The sequence below is a fragment of the Chiloscyllium plagiosum genome, unplaced genomic scaffold, assembly GCF_037043375.1.
Source record: "Chiloscyllium plagiosum isolate Xiang-an unplaced genomic scaffold, Cpla_swu_hap1 HiC_scaffold_23, whole genome shotgun sequence".
Classification (NCBI taxonomy): domain Eukaryota; kingdom Metazoa; phylum Chordata; class Chondrichthyes; order Orectolobiformes; family Hemiscylliidae; genus Chiloscyllium; species Chiloscyllium plagiosum.
This window is the reverse complement of record NW_028270161.1, coordinates 15,364,145-15,388,107: the sequence shown is the minus strand read 5'-3', so window position 1 is coordinate 15,388,107 and position 23,963 is coordinate 15,364,145. Positions and strand designations below refer to the sequence as shown.

The window sequence follows — 23,963 nt, the reverse complement described above, 5'->3', positions numbered from 1 at the left end:
CTTCCCAAAATCCAATAGGCAGAGTGGCTCCTTCCAAATGGCCACCTTCCCAGGTGTGAAGTGCACAGATGGAGGAAAGAGGAGGGTGAAGAGAGTTTGGGTAAGGGAACTGAATACCTGGGGTAGGAAGGGAAGAAAAAGAGAGGGAGAGCGTGATGGGGAGATAGGGGCAAGGTAAGAGAAAGGGAGGGAGAGAAAAGAGAAGTGATACAGAGAAAAGATTCAGATTTATTTTCTGTTTATCACAACTTCAGGACTTGCTTTACAGACAATGAAATACTTTTGAACTGACAGAGGAAGAATGGCAACCAGTCTGTACAGAGCAGGCTCACATAAACAGCAAAGCGATAGTAACCTGATCAACAGCTGTTTGTTGAGGGGTAGATTTGGTCAGGATGCAGGGGAGAACTCCTCTGCTCTCCTTGGGTGGGAGGGGGGGGGAGTGCAGTGGGGGAGGTGGAGCAGACAGGAGCCTTGGATAAACACATCATTTTGGAGATAGGATATCTGACAGTTCTGCAGTACTCCACCAGATTGTCAACTTAGATTTTGTGCTCAAGTATGGGGAGTGCATACCCACGAACTCTGGACCTGGAAATGCATGCTGTTAACAGAGACTGAATTGGAGTCATACCAGGAAGATGCTTGTTGTTGTTGGAGATCAGTCATCTCACCTCCAGGACATCTCTGCAGGAGTTTCTCAGGGCAGTGCCCTAGGTCCAACTATCTTCAGCGACTTCATCAATGACCTGCTGTCCAATTGGGGAGATTTGCCAATGATTGCATATTGTGCAGCACCATTCACAACTCCTCAGATACTGAAGCATTCCATGTTAGAATGCAATAACATCTGGACAATATCAAGGCTTGGGATGATAAGTGACAAGTAGCATTTGAGCCACTCAAATGCCAGGTAATGACTATTTCCAATATGAGGGAATCTAACCATCTTTCCTTGATGTTCAACAACCATAACTGAATTCGTGAATGTCATCCTGTCCATAATCACTAACCAGAAACTGAGCTGAAAGCCATATAAGTACAGTGGCTACAAGAACAGACCAGTGGCTAGGAATCCTGCAGGGAGTAATTAACTTGACTCCCTAAAGCCTGCCCATCATCTCCAAGGCACAAGTCAGGAGTATGATGGGCTACTCCCCAGTTCCTGCACCTCCACACACATCATTTACTGTATCTGCTGCACCCAATGTGGTCTCCTCTACATTGGGGAGATAGGCCGCCTACTTGTGGAACGTTTCAGGGAACACCTCTGGCACACCCACACCAACCAACCCAACCGCCCCGGAGCTGAACACTTTAACTCCTCCTCCCACTCTGCCAAGGACATGCAGGTCCTTGGCCTCCTCCATCACCAGACTCTGACCACACGACGCCTGGAGGAAGAGCGCCTCATCTTCCACCTAGGAACCCTCCAATCACACGGGATGAATGTAGATTTCTCCAGCTTCCCCATTTCCCCTCCCACTGCCTTATCTCAATCCCAACCCCCGGATTCAGCACCGCCCTCTTGACCTGCAATCTTCTTCCCGACCTCTCCGCCCCCACCCCTCTCCGGCCTATCACCCTCATCCTTACCTCCTTCCACCTATCGTATTCCCACCGCCCCTCCCCCAAATCCCCCCCTTCCCTACCTTTTATCTCAGCCTGCTTGGCACGCCAGCCTCATTCCTGAAGAAGGGCTTATGCCCGAAATGTCGATTCTCCTGCTCCTCGGATGCTGCCTGGCCTGCTGTGTTTTTCCAGCACCACATTTTTCTACTCCCCAGTTCCAGCAACATTAGAGAGGTTTGACACCATCCAGGACAAAGCAGTTCACTTGATTGGCACCACATACAATCCATGGAGCCACTCCCTCCAACACTGGCACTCAGACATAGCAGTGTCTACAAGTTGAACTGCAGAAATTCACCAAGGCTTTTTAGACAATACCATCCAGTATAGAAATGTAAGGGCAACAGATACATAGGAAAACACCTGCAAGTTCCCCTCTAATGCATTCACCATCCTGACTTGGAAATATATCACCATTCTTTCATTGTCGTAAGGTTGAAATTCTGGAACTCCCACACTAATGGTCTTGTGGGTCAACCCACAGCATGTGGATTGCAGCGGTTCAAGTAGGCAGCTCACCACCATTTTCCCAAGGACAATAGGGACGGGCTATAAATGCTAGCCCAGCCAGCAACACCCACATCTCATCAATTAGAGTCATAGAGATGTACAGCATGGAAACAGACCCTTCAGTCCAACCCGTCCATGCCGACCAGATATCCCAACCTAATCTAGTCGCAACTGCCAGCACCCGGCTCATATCCCTCCAAACCCTTCCTATTCATATACCCATCCAAATGACTCTTAAATGTTGCAATTATACCAGCCATCACCATATCCTCTGGTAGCTCATTCCATACACATACCACCCCCGTGTGAAAAAGTTGCCCTTAGGTCTCTTTTTTATCTTTCCCCTCTCACCCTAAATGTATGCTCTCTAGTTCTGGAATCCCCGACCCCAGGGAAAAGACTTTGCCTATTTACCCTATCCATGCCCCTCATAATTTTGTAAACCTCTATAAGGTCACCCCTCAGCCTCTGATGCTCCAGGGAAAACAGCCCCAGCCTATTCAGCCTCTCCCTGTAGCTCAAATCCTCCAACCCTGGCAACAACCTTGTAAATCTTTTCTGAACCCTTTCAAGTTTCACAACACCTTTCCAATAGGAAGGAGACCAGAATTGCACGCAATATTCCAGCAGTGGCCTAACCACTGTACAGCCGTAACATGACCTCCCAGGATTGGCAGTTGGATGAAGGATGAAGGGAACAGACACAAGCAGAAGAAGGAGACAGAAGTAACTCGTTTTACCAATAATGGAAGAGATTTCTTGGAAGTTGTATGACTCATGTTATACCTTGACATCCAAACCACAGCTCAAGTGGTTTTAAAGAATCATTTTAATCTGTGATGTGGATGACAGCCTTGGGCAGAGTATTTAGTATGAATTAAACTAGTTACATTTAAAATAAACTGACACCCCTAGCAAAGGCTGTGACAAAAGCACATTAAATATTCATACAGCAACATTGCTGACAGAAATTTCTCACCAACCCCAGCGTGTGGTTGTGGTTCCAGAGGAAGTTATTCTTTTAGCTTAATGTTGTGCTGCACATTCAGACGTGTGGTGCTTCATGCCTTCTCCTACAATATCTGAGTGTAGATCATCCTCAGATAGCTCAATTGATTCAATCCACTGACAACTAAGCCAGGCAGTTCTAGTGTTGATTCTCTCTGGGTAACTTCTACTGATAGATAAACTGACCCTGACCCTATATTTAAGTTTGATGATGAAACTGTGTTACATGGCTCAATAGTTTGGAAAGTTGTAAAGGAGCAATGAGGTACGGTGTGAGTGGGAAAAACTGGGGCAGATGCAGTTCAAGGTGGGAAAGCATGCGTTTTGAGGCTAAGACAGATCAAGAGATGAGGGTATTCTCTATATAGAGAAAACTGAGGAACTGTGGAGAAACAGAGGGTAGAGTTCAGTACCGGAAAAGTAGCCAAAATTGACAGTCACTGCAAATACATGGGTTTAAAGTATTGGGCTTGGCTGTGATGGTTATCATGATGGAATAGTCCGTTGAGACTTGGTGCATTGCTCAAGTGTGAAGAATCGAGTGAGGTGCCAGAAAACACTTCATAATTTTTTTAAAGCTGTCCGAACTTAACCAGAGGTCCAAAGAACCAAATCTTCAGAATTAGGCCAGGTGCAGTTCCATTCCTATGTACTCTCAATGTCTGTAATATGAACAAAACTCCAACCTTGTACAAAAGCATTTTTTATACAGTTCAGTAAGTAGCTTGGAGATCTCCCACCACCCAGTATCTTGGTCATCTTACTGGACCAAGAGGTCATGGGATACCCTCTCAAGTTGTGAAATGGGATTCCGTAAATCAAAGATATCTAAGCACCAGGAGCCTGTTGTTTGCTCCTCAGTACTCTATCTGTTTTTAACATGCCTTCCTAAAGCTTTGACTTGTGATCAAGGCCATTGTAGGCTAAACACACACAAGACTCTGGCATTTTACTGTTGTTTTGTCCATCACAGTCTGTGTTGGAATTAGGTCCACTAGCATATGGCAAATTAAATTCCTTTCATATCTGAATACGCTTTGCAGAGTCTTAAGATTATAAGAAGTAGACCATTCGGCTTATTGAGCCGACTCCACTCTTCATTGAGAATGTGGCTGATCAGATAACCCTCAACTCCACATTTCTGGCTTTTCCCTATAATCCTTGTCTGTCTAACTGATTAAAAACCTGTCTATCTCATCCTTCAACATACTTAACAACCCAATCTTTACAGCCCTCTGCAGTAAGGAATTCCATGGATTCATTACCATCTGAGAAAAGACGTTCCTCCTCATCCTGGGCCTTAAATGGGAGACTCCTGGCTTTGAGATGATGTCCTTTGGTGTCAGGCTTTTCAACAAAAGGAAGCAACCTTTTTGCATTTACCCTGTCAAACCTCCTAACAATCTTACATGTTTTAATTAAGTCAACTCTCAATATTCTTAACGCCAATGAGTATAGGTCCATTTCCTGGATAAGGCAGAGAGGGAGAGGCTGTTTCCTCTGCTGGGAGAATCTCAGACAAGGCACCACTGTTTAAAACTAAAGGATCACCATTCAAAGCTGAGATTTGGCAAATTCCTTTTGGGGGGGGGGGGGGGCGCGGGGGATTGAGAGTTTTGGAATCCTTTTTGAAAAGATGAAGCAAGCTGAGTTCATGAGTATGTCAAGGCAGAGATGGCTGGATTCTCATTAAGTAAGAGGTTACTAGGGTAGATGGGAATACAGGTTTAATTTGCAGTTAGATCAATCACGATCTTATTGAATGGTGGAGCAAACTCAAAATGTTGAATGTTCTACTTCTCCTTTATTTATTGGTATGTTATTTAATTAATGTTCATTGCTATCTGGAAATTTGTTAATTGTGCTTCTGAGGTTGGAGCATGAGAGAGGGTAGTAAAAATTTCCTTTGTGAAGATCATGGCATTCTGACAATGGACTGCATTTATAAAGTTCACAAGAAAACTCACAGGAGAGTAACTCAACAAAACTTCATACCCAAAAGGATCCAAAATATTGGTTAGGAGGGTAAATTTTAAGGACCATCTGAAATGAGGGGATGAGGATACTTTGAGATGGGTATTTTCATCTGGGCATCCAGGAATTCCATCTCTGACCTTATATGAAACAGTGCTTTGGGATGGAACTAGTACCAGGTTAGATGGGGCAGTGACCAATTGCTCTCTTAGATTTTGAAGGAAGATTTGAGAAAAATTGAGTGCAGACTGGGATTGCCATAGTGTTAAGGGTTTAGATGGAGAGGAATTTGTTAAGTGTGTACAAGACAATCTTCTGATTCAGTATATGAATGGACCTACTGGAGAAGGTGCAAAACTTGACTTACTCTTGGGAAATAAGGCAGGGCAGATGACTGAGGTGTCAGTGGGGGAACACTTTGGGGCCAGCGACCATAATTCTACTAAATTTAAAATAATGATGGAAAAGGATAGACCAGATCTAAAAGTTGAAGTTCTAAATTGGAGAAAGGCCAATTTTGACGGTATTAGGCAAGAACTTTCGAAAGCTGACTGGGGGCAGATGTTCGCAGGTAAAGGGACGGCTGGAAAATGGGAATCCTTCAGAAGTGAGATAATGAAAATCCAGAGAAAGTATATTCCTGTCAGGGTGAAAGGGAAGGCTGGTGGGTATAGGGAATGCTGGATGACTAAAGAAGTTGAGTGTTTGGTTAAGAAAAAAAAGGAAGCATATGTCAGGTATAGACAGGATAGATCGAGTGAATCCTTAGAAGAGTATAAAGGCAGTAGTATACTTAAGAGGTAAATCAGGAGGGTAAAAAGGGGACATGAGATAGCTTTGGCAAATAGAATTAAGGAGAATCCAAAGAGTTTTTACAAATATATTAAGGGCAAAAGGGTAACGAGGGAGAGAATAGTGCCCCTCAGAGATCAGCAAGGTGGCCTTTGTGTGGAGCCGCAGAAAATAGGGGAGATACTAAATGAATATTTTGCATCAGTATTTAATGTAGAAAAGGATATGGAAGATCTAGACTGTAGGGAAATAGATGGTGACATCTTGCGAAATGTCCATATGACAGAGGAGAAAGTGCTGGATGTCTTGAAACGCATAAAAGTGGATAAATCCCCAGGACTTGATCAGGTGTACCCTAGAACTCTGTGGGAAGCAAGAGAAGTGATTGCTGGGTCTCTTGCTGAGATATTTGTATCATTGATAGTCACAGGTGAGGTGCCAGAAGACTGAAGGTTAGCTAATGTGCCACTGTTTAAGAAGGGTGGTAAGGACAAGGCAGGGAACTATAGACCGGTGAGCCTGACATCGGTGCTGGGCAAGTTGTTGGAGGGAATCCTGAGGGATAGGATGTACATGTATTTGGAAAGGCAGGGACTGATTAGGGATAGTCAACATGGCTTTATTTGAGTTTTTTGAGGAGCTAACAAAGAGGATTGATGAGGGCAGAGCGGTAGATGTGATCTATATGGACTTCAGTAAGGCTTTTGACAAGGTTCCCCATGGGATTAGCAAGGTTAGATCTCATGGAATACAGGGAGAACTAGCCATTTGGGTGCAGAACTAGCTCAAAGGTAGAAGACAGAGGGTGATGGTGGAGGGTTGTTTTTCAGACTGAAGGCCTGTGACCAGTGGAGTGCCACAAAGATCGGTGCTGGGCCCTCTACTTTTTGTCATTTACATAAATTATTTGGATGCGAGCATAAGAGTTACAGTTAGTAAGTTTGCAGATGACACCAAAATTGGAGGTGTAGAGGACAGCAAAGAGGGTTACCTCAGATTACAACAGGATCTGGACCAGATGGGCCAATGGGCTGAGAAGTGGCAGATGGAGTTTAATTCAGATAAATGCAAGGTGCTGCATTTTGGGAAAGCAAATCTTAGCAGGGCTTACTCACTTCATGGTAAAGTCCTAGGGAGTATTGCTGAACAAAGAGACATTGGAGTGCAGGTTCATAGCTCCTTGGAATTGGAGTCACAGGTAGTTAGGATAGTGAAGAAGGCATTTGGTATGCTTTCTTTTATTGGTCAGAGTATTGAGTACAGGAGTTGGGAGGTCACGTTGCGGCTGTACAGGATATTGGTTAGGCCACTGTTGGAATACAGCATACAATTCTGGTCTCCATCCTATCAGAAAGATGTTGTGAAACTTGAAAGGGTTCAGAAAAGATTTACAAGGATGTTGCCAGAATTTGAGCTATAGGGAGAGGCTGAACAGGCTGGGACTGTTTTCCCTGGAGCGTCGGAGGCTGAGGGGTGACCTTCTAGAGGTTTACAAAATTATGAGGGGCATGGATAGGGTAAATAGGCAAAGTCTTTTCCCTGGGGTCAGGGAGTCCAGATCTAGAGGGCAATGGTTTAGTGTGAGAGGGGAAAGATATAAAAGAGACCTAAGGGGCAACTTTTTCACACAAGGGTGGTATGTGTGTGGAATGAGCTGCCAGTGGAAGTGGTGGAGGCTGGTAAAATTGCAACATTTAAGAGGCATTTGGATGGGTATCTGAATAGGAAGGGTTTGGAGGGATATGGGCCGGATGCTGGCAGTTGCGACTAGATTGGGTTGGGATATCTGGTCGGCATGGACAGGTTGGACCGAAGGGTCTGTTTCCATGCTGTACATCTCTATGACTCAGTGTAGAATTCATCATCTATGTTGCCATGGGTTCAATAAATAGGTGGTGTACTGTCAATTCCTCCTTTGCTCTCTATTTATTTTGTCATTTGGATTCTTCATTTGGAGCACCCCAATTTCACAGGCACTGACAGCAGAGCTCATTGCCCAGTAAGTGGCAGGCCCACTTAACTTGGTCATTATTCAGAGCTTCACAGATTGCCTTCATGTCAACCTCACTGTATGTCCACTCCACTCATTGTCCTTTTTTGTATTTTTGCCAATATTTACATGAAAATAGTCTGATAAATGCTGCAGACTTGTGTACACACCTCTTCATACAGACTTCATTTCTGGAGTAATTGCATGTGCAGTGCCCCAGAGTGACCTTTCTCCTGTTCTTTTAGTGAGATCTGTCAGTGGAGCAGGAAAGCTTTTCTTACAATATCCCACTGCTGAGGCCCGCCATATCAGATCTTCTTGAGTCCTGATTGGTAGAGGTTCAAATTACTCTTTCCTAACTTTGGATGGTAAGAGATTCACATTTTAATCAATTAATGTTGTGACTCAGAAATAAAAGCAGCAGTTGCTGGAAAAACTCAGCAGATCTGGCAGCATCTGTGCAGAGAAATCAGAAGTTAACATTTCTGGCTCGGTGACCCTTCCTCAGAACTGGAGTTCTGGAGACCTGAAACTTTAACTCTGATTTCTATTCACAGATACTGCCCAGACCTGCTGAGCTTTTCCAACAACTGCTGTTTTGTTTCTGATTTACAGTATTCACAGTTCTTTCAGTTAATATAGTGATTCTTCTGTTTTGTTATGAAGGTTTATACAGCATTATTGTTATTTGAGAATTGTGGTTCTGAAGGAGAGGAAAATAGATATTATTTTTCAGTTCTGTCAAGGTCCTGTCTTGAAAAAGTCAGAAAGGTATCTTAGACATTTAACTCAAAACAGTGCTTACAGGAAATCATATGATTTCAGCTATTTGACCAGAAAACTACTTGGGAGATGGTTGTTCAGGTGTTTGCTGACCTGAGTGTGACAAACATCAGAAGAGGGAGAAGGAGCCAGAAGTGAGTTGAAATATGGTGAAGAGGCCCATAACAGCAGAGGTACTGTTAATCACAATCTCCAAGCAGTCAGGGTTGGGGAGAAATCCTGAGGTACTCAGAAATCTGTTGAAATATGAGGGGGGAATGATATCCTACAAATTCAAGACATGCGTTTACCATATTAAGCATTACTGAACAGAATTGCCAGTTTATTTGAATGGCCTTTAGGAGAGATGTTAATGGCATCAAGTGAATGAACAGAAATGTTTTCAAAAGAGAACTGGTATCAGCTGTAACAACTGAACAAAAAGTTTTAGCAGAGGGAAAAAAGGCGATTCTTCGCTGAGGTTTGAGTGTCGGTAAGGGTACTGTTGGGTTAAAAGAGACTTTTATTTTCTGTCTGATGTTTTTAATATGATTGTTCCAATAATTCTTACTTTTTTTGTGTAATAAAGTTTTTTTATTGTTGAAAGTACATTGGCAGCCTCTTGCGAATACGTTCAGTGATTGACTTCCATGATGAACAAAAAGAGAAAGAAAACTGATGGTCCATCAAGCTACTTTCAATTTGGGATCTGATTAGTCTTATATCAGTTAGGATCATAACAGTTCACAGGGTCTAGTCAGTCTTATTTTAACCCAACAATACCTTTACCCAGTGTAACCTCATATGACCATCACCTTGCGTCGTAATAATTTACAAAGTCCAGTCAGTCTTATGTTAGTAATCATTCCATTAGAGATATTTATTATACTCTATGTTACCCTGTAGGAATAGTGTCCTGGCATAAAGGAGATCATAGTACTTCTAATTGTTAGCTCTCTCTCTCTCTCTCTCTCTATATATATATATATATATATATATACACATATATATACACATAGACATATATATATATATATATATATACTGTAGCAACGAAATGTCACTGGCTGCTATTCTGTTTGATTGTAATTAGAGAAAACTTTCAGCTTGATCAAATAGGCCTCAGCTCTGCACGGGCCTAATCCTGGGTCTGGGCATCTCATACTCTTGGTCCAGACCCTAGCTTCACAGGCACAAAACACCACGGTGATTTTATTTGCTATCAGTAACGACCAATCTTAATATTGGTTCATTTTCTATCTTCCCATTAGTTTTTGTTTTTGTTCAGTACTTTGCCCTCCATCCCTTGATTTATAGGCAGTTTAGAAAGTGTGTTAGGATTTACCTAACCATGGGAGAACCAGCGATAATGTCACTGGACTAATAATCCAGAGACCCCAGTTAATGTTCTGCAGAGATGGGCTGACATTCCACCACAGCAGACAGTGAAGTTTCAATTGAATAAAAATCTGGAATAAAAAGCTTAACTGTGGCAATTGTCATAACACATTATCTGGCTCAGTAATGTGCTTCTGGTAAAGTAATTTGATTTCCTTACCTGGTGACTCCAGACTCACGGGTTGACTCTTAACTCTGCAGTTAGGGATGGACAATAAATACTGGCCTGGCCAACAATGCTCATATCAGATGAATGAATAAAATAAAACCATGAGAGACTGGAACCTGGCGATGCAGTTCGCAATCCCTATTGGCTGAGTCAGGCTGGTTTGTGTGACACTAGGGAGCTGTTAATGAGTCAGTGTTCAACATAACAAGCTATAAAAATAACCTTTTTGTCCATCTGACCACTCAGTACAACTGTTTTTGCATTCATCGAAATACATCAGAATCCTGAAGAAGACAACAAAAGCAGCAAAATCAGAAAGGCTGATTGACAAACAACAACCTGTGTGGCTTTTCATGTGATTAAACTTTAATTTAAGATGCTTCAGAGAAGCATTTTAAAACAAAATACGTCATTGAGACTCGAAAGGACCTATTCAGACAGGTGACCAAAAACCAACTTGAAGAGAATGAGAGTGGAAAGGAGCAAAGGAAGTATATTCCAAAGATTAAGGCCATGAATCTGAAGGCACATCCATCAATTAGGGGTGGCATGGTGGCTCAGTGGTTAACACCAGCTGCCTCGTAGCGCCAGGGTCCCAGGTTTGATTCCAGCCTTGGGCGACCATCTGTGGAGTTTGCACATTCTCTCCGTTTCTGTGTGGGTTTCCTCTGGATGCTCTGGTTTCCTCCCAAATTCCGAAGATGTGCAGGTCAGGCGAATTGGCCATGTTAAATTGTCCATAGTGTTAGGTGCATTAGCTAGAGGAGGGTGGGTTACTCTTCGGAGGGTTGGTGTGGACTTGTTGGGCTGAACGGCCTGTTTCCACACTGTAGGGAATCTAATCTAATCTAACCTATGGTGGATGCTAGGAAGTCAGAATTAGAGGAACACGGATTGCTTGGAGGATTGTGGAGCTGGAGAAGATCAGAGATCAGGAGGGGGTGAGGCCACAAAGACTTTGAAAAATGGGTGAAAAATTTAAAGTCAAGTCTTTGCGGATGAGGAGCTGATTATAGTATGAAAAGCATTCATTGAGTAGAGGAGGAGCCAGTCTGCCTTTCTATGTGGGGCTATTTCCGCTCCTCAGTCCAGTATCAATACAGATCTCTCTTTTCTTTTGTAGATCAGCTCTTTGCCAGGTGGAAATCAGTTATTCTTTTTCCAAACATGGTTTCATTTCAATCAGTCAACCTGTGCATTAAGACACAACTGGAGCAGACAGGACTTAAACCAGAAACATCTGACCTTTAGGGACTGATACACTACCACTGTGCCACCAGATTAGGGAAACCACTTCTTATTTATTTATTTCAAACCACTGCTGAGTTAACAAATCTCCCAATTAAGTAAGTTATAAACTCACTGGCCTGAGTCAGGTTGGTCTGTGTGATAGCATTGGGGCTTTGTCCTATCAGGGACAATATGACAATAACAGAAATCCAAAAAGGGCCCAGGGGAGAGAACCAAGGGAGGGGGCTAAATCAATGTACAGTAGTGTTCATGGGAAGTAATGCATCCAGCCCCCATTAGGGTAACCAGTTATTTTTTATTTAGATTCTTTTTATTAATCAGCTTGTTCAGATGTGTTGTGACACACTTCTGGAGTAGGTGGGGTTTGAATCCAGGCCTTCTGGTTCTGAGGCAGGGGCATTGCCAGGAAATCAGAGCATAAGAACAGAAGAAATAAGAGCAGGAGTGGGCCATTGAGCCTGCTCTGCCATTCAGTAAGATCGTGGCTGATCTTTTTGTGGACTCAGCTCCACTTACCCACCCTCTCACAGTAACCCTTAATTCTTTTACTGTTCAATAATCAATCTTTGCCTTAAAAACAGTCAATGAGGAAGCCTCAGTGGCTTCACTGGGCAGGGAATTCCACAGGTTCACAACCCTCTGAGTGAAGAAGTTCTTCCTCAACTCAGTCTTAAATCTGCTCCCCTTTATTCTGAGGCTATGCCCTCTAGTTCTAGTTTCACCCACCGGTGGATTCAACCTCCCTGCTTCAATCTTATCTATTCCCTTCATAACTTTATATGTTTCAGAAGATCCATCTACTAAATTCTAATGTGTCTCGTCCTAGTCTGCTCAATCTCTCCTCATAAGCCAACCCTCTCAAGTCTAGAGTCAATCTGGTAAACCTCCTCTGCACCCCCTCCAGTGCCAGTATATCCTTTCTCAAGTAAGGAGACCAAAATTGCACACAGTACTCCAGGTGTGGCCTCACCAGCACGCTACACAGCTGCAGCATAACCTCCCTGTTTTTAAACTCTGTCCCTTTAGCAATGAAGGAATATATTCCATTTGCCGCCTTAGTTACCGGCTGCACCTTCAAATGTTTTGTGGTTCATGCACAAGGATGCCCAGTTCCCTCTGCACAGCAACATGCTGCAATTTTTCACTGTATCTGCAGTGCGTGTAAAGAAATGGGTTCCACTTGTGTTTGGCCTAGTATTGGCCATAAATAGGGGACCAGCTCCTTTGAGTTTCAATTGGAAATGCTCAACAGTAAACTTCTCATTGTGGATGGGCAACCCACCAATGGCATTGAGCTTTGTGAGGTCATCATCCTGGCACAGGAGGCTGGAATGATTTGGTTGAGTGTCAGATTCTTGTGACCGTACCCCTCCTCACCAATGCCCAACATATGGAAATTTTCTGCAGCAGTCTTCAATTCATATGAGCTGCTGTTTTCCGCTTCTGGAACAAGCACATATCCACACTTGATTCCCTCAATATTTGCAACTTTAGGTCAGTGAGCACAGGGGAAGAGGGACCAGGACTTGGGTGCCAGTTTAGATGCAGGCAGCAGTGGTGGGGAAAACATGTCTGGGAAATATCGTCCTGATGTCCTTAATTATTCAAAATTTGTCCAGGAGACCAGTCCGGCTCAGATTAACGTTACCCGGTATCTATTGAATATAAGCTGACCTTGCACAGAAATAGGACCAGCTCTCACTCACCAAATCATGGAATCCTGACAGTGTGGAAGCAGGCCATTCGACCTTTCGAGTCCACACTGACCCTACAAAGAACATCCCACCCAGATCCACCACCCCCTACCGTATCACCTGCATTCCCCATGACTCACCCACCAAACCTGCACAGTCCTGATGACGGGTGTATACACGAAATGTCAACTCTCCGGCTTCTCAGCTGCTGCCTGACCTGCTGTGCTTTTCCAGCGCCACACTTCTTGACACTGTCCTAGGATGCCCAATTCACCTAACCCGCACAACTTTGTACTGTATGGAGGAAAGCCATACAGACATGGGGAGAATGTGCAAACTCCACATAGACAGTCACCCCAGGATGGAATCGAACCCAGGTCCCTGGTGCTATGAGCCGTCGTGCCACCCCAGAGTTCCCTGTTCGGTCATTTATTCACTTGGGACGGTATCACCTCCTGTATCTAAGATTATTCTGAATTTGGATAAAATGATATTGTGGACAGTTAATTCCATTGAGAATCATATGATGTCTGTGTCGATAAGTGCAATCTTCTTGGAGATCCTCTCCACTTTAAGCCGGCAGTTTGTGGTGTCAATGGTCATCATGATTTGGAGGTGCTGGTGTTGGACTGGGGTTTACAAAGTTAAAAATCCCACAATACCAGATTATAGGTTTATTTGGAAGAATGTAACTTTTAAAAAAGATTCTGGGATTTACATATGAAAGAACTGAAACCAACATGGTCATTTTGAAAGATGAGAGACTTAAACAATCAGATCTTTTTCAAGATATAATTTTAGTTACATCACACTGTAAACTTTTGCTATAAATTCTTAGAATCTTATACTCTACAACCACCTGATGAAGGAGCAGCACTCTGAAAGCTAGTGCTTCCAAATAAACCTGTTGGACTATAACCTGGTGTTATGTACACCCCAGTCCAACACCGGCACCTCCAAATCAGAGATAAGGAAGGATATGGTGATAGAATTTACCCGAAAACAGTCAGGATGAGCGCTGTGTGCAGTGATGCAAGGAAACCGGAACTGAATACAATTTTCTAATGGAGGCCCGACACCTCACTCATTGATGAGATTTGGTGGGGCTAGGCTGCGATTGGAAGTGGGATACTGCGTTAACATGCTCCTTGATCCCCCTGCACTGTCTGTCTTTAATCTCAGATTTCCTGCAACACATTCCTGTCTCTAAATCAGTGAATTGCAACCCACTGGACGAAGCTGTCAGTTGGGAAGGTTTTGAGTGACAATTTGGTGCGTTGGGCACAGACACTCTTAAATTTGTTTTAGTGCTTCTCTATTTCTTGTCTCTGAACCAAATTGAAAAACACTTGTGCAACTGCAGAATTAAATCAGGCCCCAGACACTGTCCATTTCTGAATTGCTTTCCTAATTAACTCCAGTCAGACAAGATTGGCAATAAAATTTTCCGCGATATATTTAGCCCTGGGCGTCCTGCACAGGTTTGTTGCACCAAGGTAGAAAATACGGTTTGCAATTATTTATAAACTAATTCTCTTCGATTAAGATAATACTTTGTCTTGTTTACCACAGAAAATGGCTTTAAACGTCACAAGCCGTCAGTTTGTTAATGAGGCTGTGAGGAGGTGGAAGTACTTGTCACGGCAAGTGTTTCAAAAGTGAATTGAACTCAGTTTAAATTCTACAGCTCTAACCTGCCGTAGGCTTTCGTAGGAAGTTCTTAATAAGGTATTATGCAGCTAATGTTAGTCTTTCTGAACTTGCCCCTCAATGAATTCTCCTCCTTGAGCAAGTTCATAAAACTGGTACTAAGTAGCTGCACTCATTCAACATTCAAAAGTAATTTACAGGGACAATGGGGTGTGCAGGAGATCAGGCACTTGGGTTTCCTCCTCTGGGTTTTCATTCAAATCTGACCCAGACTGAGGTAAGGGAAGTGCTTTTTATTCTGTTGGCCCTATGCCCCCAGCTCAGTTTGAGGTGGTACTGAGAGGAAATGGCATGATCTATTCCAGACAACTCCAAGTTCACAGGGGGAAGTTGGGTTCTTCAACCCTGAATGGAAGTGATTAATGGCAACTTCCCAAGACTTATCTGTGAAGGTAAATAATGCGTAAACTTGGAACCATGACAACCATCAAGGAATATACATTGGAGATGTACAAATGAGCAAATTCCTCATCTCTGGAACTCTTCTGGTAAATCTGAACTTGGGGACCAGACTGGACTTGGAGGGGAACTTACAGTCAGTGATGTTTTCATCTGCCTTCTGTGGTTGGGATTGTGAATCCAGTGGATAAGGGAAAATTTAAGCTGCTTTGACCTGGATGTGTATTTTGAGTGTTGTTGGAGCTGCCCTAATGCAGATGAATGGAGAGTATTCCATCACCCTCTATCTTGTACCTTGTGGATGGTGAACAGACTCTGGGGAGTCAGGGGATAAGTTGCTTACCAAAGAATATCCAGCTTCTGCCTTAGAATCTTTTACTGTTGGCAATCCTATTGGCTACACCACGGAGATTTTAAAACAGTTGCTTTCTGAGCCTATTGGCCAGATTTTGGACATTGAGATTCAGTAGTCATGAATTTGAAATCATCACATATTTCTCAGACATAAATGTGGTGGAAAGGTTTGTGGGGGTTGGTTGAGCCTTAATGATCCAATAGAGTCTCTGATGCTCCTCATTTTCTTCAATGCACCAATAGTTCATGAAGCATAGTTATTAACTTTTCAGTCGATGGGCTCAATGACACTCAACCAGGCTGATAGGTTTTGTTTTGGTAAACTATATTTTTTAGATTTTAACATTGATTTGCATGTTTTGCTGAAAGGGGTGAAAGAGTTCCTTGTTTGGAAGTCCAAATCCAGGCTCACAGTTTCATAATAAGGAGGGATACCACTGAGATTGAAAATGAGAAGAGAGTTTCTTACTCAGAGGGTTGGGGAGCTTTGGTATTCCCTAACACAGCCTCAGTCTTTGAGTATATTTAGGGTAGTGATTGATTTCTGATTACCAACGGCAGGTAGGGCTTTGGGGGGGGTGTGGTGAGTAAAAAGCGTTAAATCAATCAGCCGTGATCATATTGAATGGTGTGACAGACTTGATGGACTGAATGGCCTATTCATGTTTGTGTGATCATATGTTTTACTTCCTGCATACATCCATTGCATATGCTGTAAGCATTAATGTTATGGTATAGCTGCAGAAATAATGTTTTATGTATAAATATTGTGACTTGGGGAGGGTTGGGGGAGGTGGTTGGAGAGAATTGAGGCTGGTACAAGGCCAAGAAGGACTTGCTGCTGATTGCTCCAGGGGTTTGATTATTGATTTGATGTCTGTCTGCCCCCCAAGGTTCCCGGTTACAGACAGGAGCGAGTGGAGAAGGGCTTGACATTGTTTGGCCAGCTGATCAACAACAAAATCTTCTTATTGACCTTCATTCGGACGCTGGAGTCCCAGCGAAGTTTCTCCATGAGGGACCGAGGGAATGTGGCTTCACTAATCATGACCGTCCTTCAGACGAAACTGGAGTACGCCACCGATGTCCTGAAGCAGCTGCTCTCTGACCTTATTGACAAGAACCTGGAAAGCAAAAACCACCCCAAACTTCTGCTGAGGAGGTAGGACTTTCCGGCTTTGTTTTCTTAGGTATCATTCGCAAGTACGGCTGATCAGGTCTTGGTTGAAAATTGACACCTCTTATGAGGAGTGATCTATTACTGACGGAGGCAACATGTTCAGATACCAAGGGGCACAAGGTAAAGAGTGAAGAAGCAAGCAGAACATGTTGAAGAGATAGAGAGAGCTTTGCTGAAAATGCAAGCAAGTGAAGTTGTGAAGGGATAGACTTGGACCTCTTCCAGCCAGTTCAAAAAAAAATGTTCAGGTAATGTTGCATGTGCAAATCTTTCAGCAGATGCCTTGCTTCCTGCCAGCAATAACTGTGATCCAGATCAAAAGGTGTCTCCTCTTCCTTGCATATGAGGCAGAGTTTCACTGAAAAAAACCTGACAATTACAAGACATCTGAGGCATGAAATTCACCTGCACTATGAAGCCCCCATACAACTTTGCTCAGCTCAGTTCCCTGCCAGCCTGTGTGGCACACATCCTTGAGTTGAGTACCCATGCCAGTGGGATAGTGTGTACTGGAAGCCAATGAGAGGACTTGACCCTGGGGTCATGAAATCCCACCAGAGGAGGCAGCGCCAGGGTACCCACCTTGCTGTGGGCAGGTCTAGGCCACAAATTCGGACAACGCTTTGAGTAGAAAGTGGGCATTATGTTTCATGGTGGGTCCTGCACGGGAGCTACCTAAAACACTGGGCCCACGAATTGCCAATCAGCTCATTGTAAAGAGATGTTGTGATTGAAAGGGGTCCAGGAATCCTCCGCAGTGTTTTTGGAGTTGGTGCAGTGAGTTCCTGTATTCGACAGTGTGTGTTGCTGCATCCTCATTGACCTGTCCCTACTGTGACTGCAACAGGTATAATGACAGCAGGAGCAGTGCCCCTGGATCTGAGGCAAATTAGGGACATAGAATAGAGGCTGTGAGGAGGGCATACGCTGCAGTGACGGTCTCTGTCAGCTTGGAACTGGACCACGCCTCCATCCATGCGCTTAGGTGTGACTGAGAGGTGTCTGTCAGATTAGGCAATGCATCCAGTGTACCCCATTCAATGTACATTGCATTCTCTTTGTACACTGTCCAATGAGGCCCGCATCTACCTTCTCTGAAGTAGAATTTTTGTTCCACCTCACCCTCTGCTGCACTGGCACATGTGCCATCCTTTACTCTGACCTGGCTGCAGTCTGCTCTTGCCTCGTGCTTCACTGTGTGGTAATCCCTTCGCCTCCAAGTTATGTGCAGTGCCAGTATCTGGGTGGCTGAGGCATCCGATGGGTATATGAATAGGCAGGGTTTAGAGGGATATGGGCCAAATGCTGGCAAAATGGGACTAGAATAGGTTAGGATATCTGGTCAGCATGGGCGAGTTGGACCGAAGGGTCTGTTTCTGTGCTGTACATCTCTATGACTCTATGACTGTTAAAGGACCTCTTTGTCAGTGCTGTGCTGTGTACTTGCTTCTCTTCGGACTATAGAGCTGGCCAGGAGTCTGAAAGCAGCAATCCGGAAGGAAAGGTTTCTGGGCAAGAGGGAACTGAGAAGCAAGAGGTCCTGGGGTCACACTGTCAGCAGCTTGATGCCAGGTAGCAGGATGGGGAGGAGCTGGGAACTGGAAAAGAACATGTGACAGGAAGATTCTGCCATCCTCAAAACTCTCAATGACATTTGGAGAGTAAGGGTGTAGCTGCAGCTGTCCTCTTGATATAGCGAACTATCTCCTCCACTGGTCTAGGGAAATGGAGTCACCCTTATCCCATTCAGTTCTGCTCTGCTTTGTTTTATTATGTTGTCACCCTACCCTCAGAGCGGCAGAGAACGCAGGCTGGATGTCAGTGCTTGTGTAGCAATGCATTTGGCTGATGTACCTGTAATTTCTAAACTGAGTGGTATTCTGTGGGACAGAAGAATCTCAATGTCCTGATAGAAGAATCACACCAATTTAGTATGCAGATGCAGCAAGTCACCGTGAGGACAAATGAAATGTTGTCATTTATCGGCATGGGATTATAATATAAAAATAGGGATGTTTTAGCACAACTATAGAGAACACTGTGAGACCACAATTGGAGTATTGTGTCCAGCTTTGGTCTCCTTATTTGAGAAAAATGTATATTTGCTTTAGCAGCAGAGGAGATGCACTCAACTCACTCTTAGGATGAAGGGCTTGTCTTATGAGCAAAGATTGAATAATTTAGGCCATTACCCATTGGAGTTGAGAAGAAAGAGGGGTGACTTTATTGAAACCTGCAAGGTACTGATTGGACTGAGTAGGTTGGATAGCAGGGAGTCATTTGTTGTTTGGATAAGATTAAAATTAGGGGACATAATCTAAGGGGAGGCAATGGGCTAGTGGTATTATCGCAATAATAATAATAATAATCCAGAAACCTGTAATATTTTGGGCACTTGGATTTGAATCCTGCCAAGGCAGATTGTAGTATCTGAAATCAACAACAATGTGGAATTAAAAATCTTGATGACCGCCATGAAAATGCCAATTGTCAGGAAAAATCCATCTGGTTCACTCATGCCCTGTAGGGAAAGAAAATGTCATCCTTACCTCTTCTGGCCTATATGTGACTCCAGACCCACAGCAATGTGGTTGACTCTCAACTGCCCTCTGGGCAATTAGGGATGGGCCTGGCTGACCTAGCTAGTGATGCCCCCATCTTCTTAATGAATAAAAAGAATGAGAATTCTCGCTTATAAAATTTAGATAGGGAGAATTTCCTCCTCTCAGAAAATAATCGATTGTATAATTCTCATCCCTCGAAGGTAGTGGAGGCTGGGTCTTTAAAAATATTCAACTCTGATTTAGTTCATCATTGACAGGCAAGGCGGTCATGAGAGCGTGGAGACGAGACCACAGCGAGATCCGCCATGAGTCGTGAAGAAATCTTGAAGAGCCAGTTGGCCTGTTCCTGCTCAGATATTCTCAAATAGTTGTGGAGGGAGTGAGAGATGGTGGGGGTGAGAGGTGGAGGGAGTGAGAGGTGGAGGGAGTGAGAGGTGGACGGGTGAGAGATGGAGGGAGTGAGAGGTGGAGGGGGTGAGAGATGGAGTGAGTGAGAGAGGGAGGGAGTGAGAGGTAGAGGGGAGTGAGAGAGGGAGGGAGTGAGAGGTAGAGGGGAGTGAGAGAGGGAGGGAGTGAGAGGTAGAGGGGAGTGAGAAATGGAGAGGAGTGAGAGGTGGAGGGGAGTGAGAGGTGGAGGGGAGTGAGAGGTGGAGGAGTTGAGAGATGGAGGGGAGTGAGAGATGGAGGGGGTTGAGAGATAGAGGGAGTGAGAGGTGGAGTGGGGTGAGAGGTGGAGGGGAATGAGAGGTGGAGGGGTTGAGAGATGGAGGGGGTGAGAGATGGAGGGGAGTGAGAGGTGGTGAAAGGTGGAGGGGATGAGAGGTGGAGGGGGTAGAGAGGTGTAGGGGGGTGAGAGATGAAGGGGAGTGAGAGGTGGAGGGGGATGAGAGGAGGAGGGTGGTGAGAGGTGGAGGGTGGTGAGAGATGGAGGGGGGGTGAGAGATGGAGGGGGTGAGAGGTGGAGGGGAGTGAAAGGTGGAGGGGAGAGAGGTGGAGGGGAGAGAGGTGGAGGGGAGAGAGGCGGAGTGGGGTGAGAGGTGGAGGGGAGAGAGGTGGGGGGGAGAGAGGTGGAGTGGGGTGAGAGGTGGAGTGGGGTGAGAGATGGAGTGGGGTGAGAGGTGGAGGGGGATGAGAGGTGGAGGGGAGTGAGAGATGGAGAAGGGTGAGAGGTGGTGAGTGAGAGATGGAGGGGGGTGAGAGGTGGGGGGAGAGAGGTGGAGGGGAGAGAGGTGGCGGGGGATGAGAGATGGAGGGTGGTGAGAGATGGAGGGTGGTGAGAGATGGAGGGTGGTGAGAGGTGGAGGGGGTGAGAGATGGAAGGGGAGTGAGAGATGGAGGGGGGGTGAGAGATGGAGGGGGATGAGAGGTGGAGGGTGGTGAGAGGTGGAGGGTGGTGAGAGGTGGAGGGTGGTGAGAGGTGGAGGGTGGTGAGACATGGAGGGTGGTGAGATGTGGAAGGGAGTGAGAGAAGGAGTGGAGTGAGAGATGGAGGGGGGGTGAGAGATGGAGGGGGGTGAGAGATGGAGGGGGGTGAGAGATGGAGGGGGATGAGAGGTGGGGGGGATGAGAGGTGGAGGGTGGTGAGAGGTGGTGAGAGATGGAGGGTGGTGAGAGGAGGACGGAGTGAAAGATGGAGGGGGGTGAGAGGTGGAGGGAGAGAGATGAAGGGGGATGAGAGATGGAGGGGGGTGAGAGATGGAGGGGGGTGAGAGATTGAGGGGGTGAGAGATGGAGGGGGGTGAGAGATGGAGGGGGATGAGAGATGGAGGGGAAGAGAGATGGAGGGGGGTGAGAGGTTGAGGGGAGTGAGAGGTGGAGGGGATTGAGAGGTGGAGTGGGGTGAGAGATGGAAGGGGGTGAGAGGTGGAGGGAGTGAGAGGTGGGGGGAGAGAGATGGAGTGGGTGAGAGGTGGAGTGGGTGAGAGGTGGAGTGGGATGAGAGGTGGAAGGGGATGAGAGGTTGAGAGAGATGGAGGGGGATGAGAGGTTGGGGCGATGAGAGGTGGAGGATGGCGAGAGGTGGAGGGTGGCGAGAGGTGGAGGGTGGCGAGAGGTGGAGGGTGGCGAGAGGTGGAGGGTGGCGAGAGGTGGAGGGTGGCGAGAGGTGGAGGGTGGCGAGAGGTGGAGGGTGGTGAGAGGTGGAGGGTGGTGAGAGTTGGAGGGTGGTGAGAGTTGGAAGGTGGTGAGAGATGGAAGGGGTGAGAAATGGAGGGGAGTGAGAGATAGAGGGGATGAGAGATGAAGGGGATGAGAGATTGAGGGGGGGTGAGAGATGGAGGGAGTGAAAGATGGGGGTGAGAGGTGGAGTGAGAGTGATGAAGGGGGATGAGAGATGGAGGGAGTGAGAGGTGGAGGGAGTGAGAGGTGGAGGGAGTGAGAGGTGGGGGGAGAGAGATGAAGGGGATGAGAAATGGAGAGGGTGAGAGGTGGAGTGGGCTGAGAGGTGGAGGGGAGTGAGAGGTGGAGGGGAGTGAGAGGTGGAGTGGGATGAGAGGTGGAAGGGGATGAGAGGTTGAGAGAGGTGGAGGGGGATGAGAGGTGGGGGGGATGAGAGGTGGAGGGTGGCGAGAGGTGGAGGGTGGCGAGAGGTGGAGGCTGGCGAGAGGTGGAGGGTGGCGAGAGGTGGAGGGTGGTGAGAGGTGGAGGGTGGTGAGAGTTGGAGGGTGGTGAGAGATGGAGGGGGTGAGAAATGGAGGGGAGTGAGAGATGGAGGGGAGTGAGAGATGGAGGGGATGGGAAATGAAGGGGATGAGAGATTTAGGGGGGTGAGAGATGGAGTGAAAGATGGGGGTGAGAGGTGGAGTGAGAGTGATGAAGGGGGATGAGAGATGGAGGGAGTGAGAGATGGAGGGGAGTGAGAGGTGGAGGGGGGTGAGAGATGGAGGAGGTGAGAGATGGAGGGGAGTGAGAGGTGGAGGGGAGTGAGAGGTGGAGGGGAGTGAGAGGCAGAGGGGAGTGAGAGGTGGGAGAGAGAGATGAAGGGGATGAGAGATGGAGGGGGTGAGAGGTGGAGTGGGGTGAGAGGTGGAGGGGAGTGAGAGGTGGAGGGGAGTGAGAGATGGAGGGGGTGAGAGGTGGAGTGGGGTTAGAAGTGGAGGGGGAGTGAGAGGTGGAGAGGGAGGAGAGGTGAAGTGGAGGAGAGGTGGAAGGGAGTGAGAGGTGGAGGGAGTGAGAGGTGGGGGAGAGAGATGAAGGGGATGAGAAATGGAGAGGGTGAGAGGTGGAGTGGGCTGAGAGGTGGAGGGGAGTGAGAGGTGGAGTGGGGTGAGAGGTGGAGGGGAGTGAGAGGTGGAAGGGGATGAGAGGTGGAGGGGGATGAGAGGTGGAGGGTGGTGAGAGATGGAGGGGGTGAGAGATGGAGGGGAGTGAGAGATAGAGGGGGATGAGAGGTGGAGGGTGGTGAGAGATGGAGGATGGTGAGAGATGGAGGGTGGTGAGAGATGGAGGGGATGAGAAATGGAGGGGAGTGAGAGATGGAGGGGGTGAGAGATGAAGGGGATGAGAGATGGAGGGGTTGAGAGGTGGAGGGAGTGAAGATGGAGGGGAGTGAGAGGTGGGGGAGAGAAGGAGGGGGATGCGAGGTGGAGGGGGGTGAGAGATGGAGGGGGTGAGAGATGGAGTGGGTGAGAGATGGAGGGGGGTGAGAGATGGAGGGGAGTGAGAGGTGGAGGGGAGTGAGAGGTGGAGGGGAGTGAGAGGTGGAGAGGAGTGAGAGGCAGAGGGGAGTGAGAGGTGGGAGAGAGAGATGAAGGGGATGAGAGATGGAGGGGGTGCGAGGTGGAGTGGGGTGAGAGGTGGAGGGGAGTGAGAGGTGGAGGGGAGTGAGAGATGGAGGGGGTGAGAGGTGGAGTGGGGTTAGAGGTGGAGGGGGAGTGAGAGGTGGAGAGGGAGGAGAGGTGAAGTGGAGGAGAGGTGGAGGGGAGTGAGAGGTGGAGTGGAGTGAGAGGTGGAGGGAGTGAGAGGTGCGGGGAGAGAGATGAAGGGGATGAGAAATGGAGAGGGTGAGAGGTGGAGTGGGCTGAGAGGTGGAGTGGGGTGAGAGGTGGAGTGGGGTGAGAGGTGGAGGGGAGTAAGAGGTGGAAGGGGATGAGAGGTAGAGGGGGATGAGAGGTGGAGGGTGGTGAGAGATGGAGGGTGGTGAGAGATGAAGGGGGTGAGAGATGGAGGGGAGTGAGAGATGGAGGGGGGTGAGAGGTGGAGGGTGGTGAGAGATGGAGGGTGGTGAGAGATGGAGGGTGGTGAGAGATGGAGGGGATGAGAAATGGAGGGGAGTGAGAGATGGAGGGGGTGAGAGATGAAGGGGATGAGAGATGGAGGGGTTGAGAGGTGGAGGGGAGTGAGAGGTGGAGGGGAGTGAGAGGTGGAGGGGAGTGAGAGGTGGATGGGAGTGAGAGGTGGAGTGGGGTGAGAGATGGAGGAGGATGAGAGGTGGAGGGGAGTGAGAGGCAGAGGGGAGTGAGAGGTGGGGGAGAGAGATGAAGTGGATGAGAGATGGAGTGGGGTGAGAGGTGTAGTGGGGTGAGAGGTGGAGGGGGAGTGAGAGGTGGAGGGGAGTGAGAGGTGGGGGAGAGAGATG

At 46.8% G+C, this 23,963-nt stretch overlaps 1 protein-coding gene across 8 annotated transcripts in view; it reads left to right on the top strand.

Moving 5' to 3' along the window:
• The window catches only part of plxna4 (plexin A4), a 633,380-nt gene that overhangs the window by 533,269 nt on the left and 76,148 nt on the right, over positions 1–23,963 (top strand). For all 8 annotated transcript variants that reach the window (XM_087999383.1, XM_043714038.2, XM_087999382.1 and 5 more), the window contains one exon: positions 16,537–16,805. In XM_087999383.1, the coding sequence (XP_087855509.1) occupies positions 16,537–16,805 (269 nt within the window). The remainder of the gene's footprint in view (positions 1–16,536; positions 16,806–23,963) is intronic.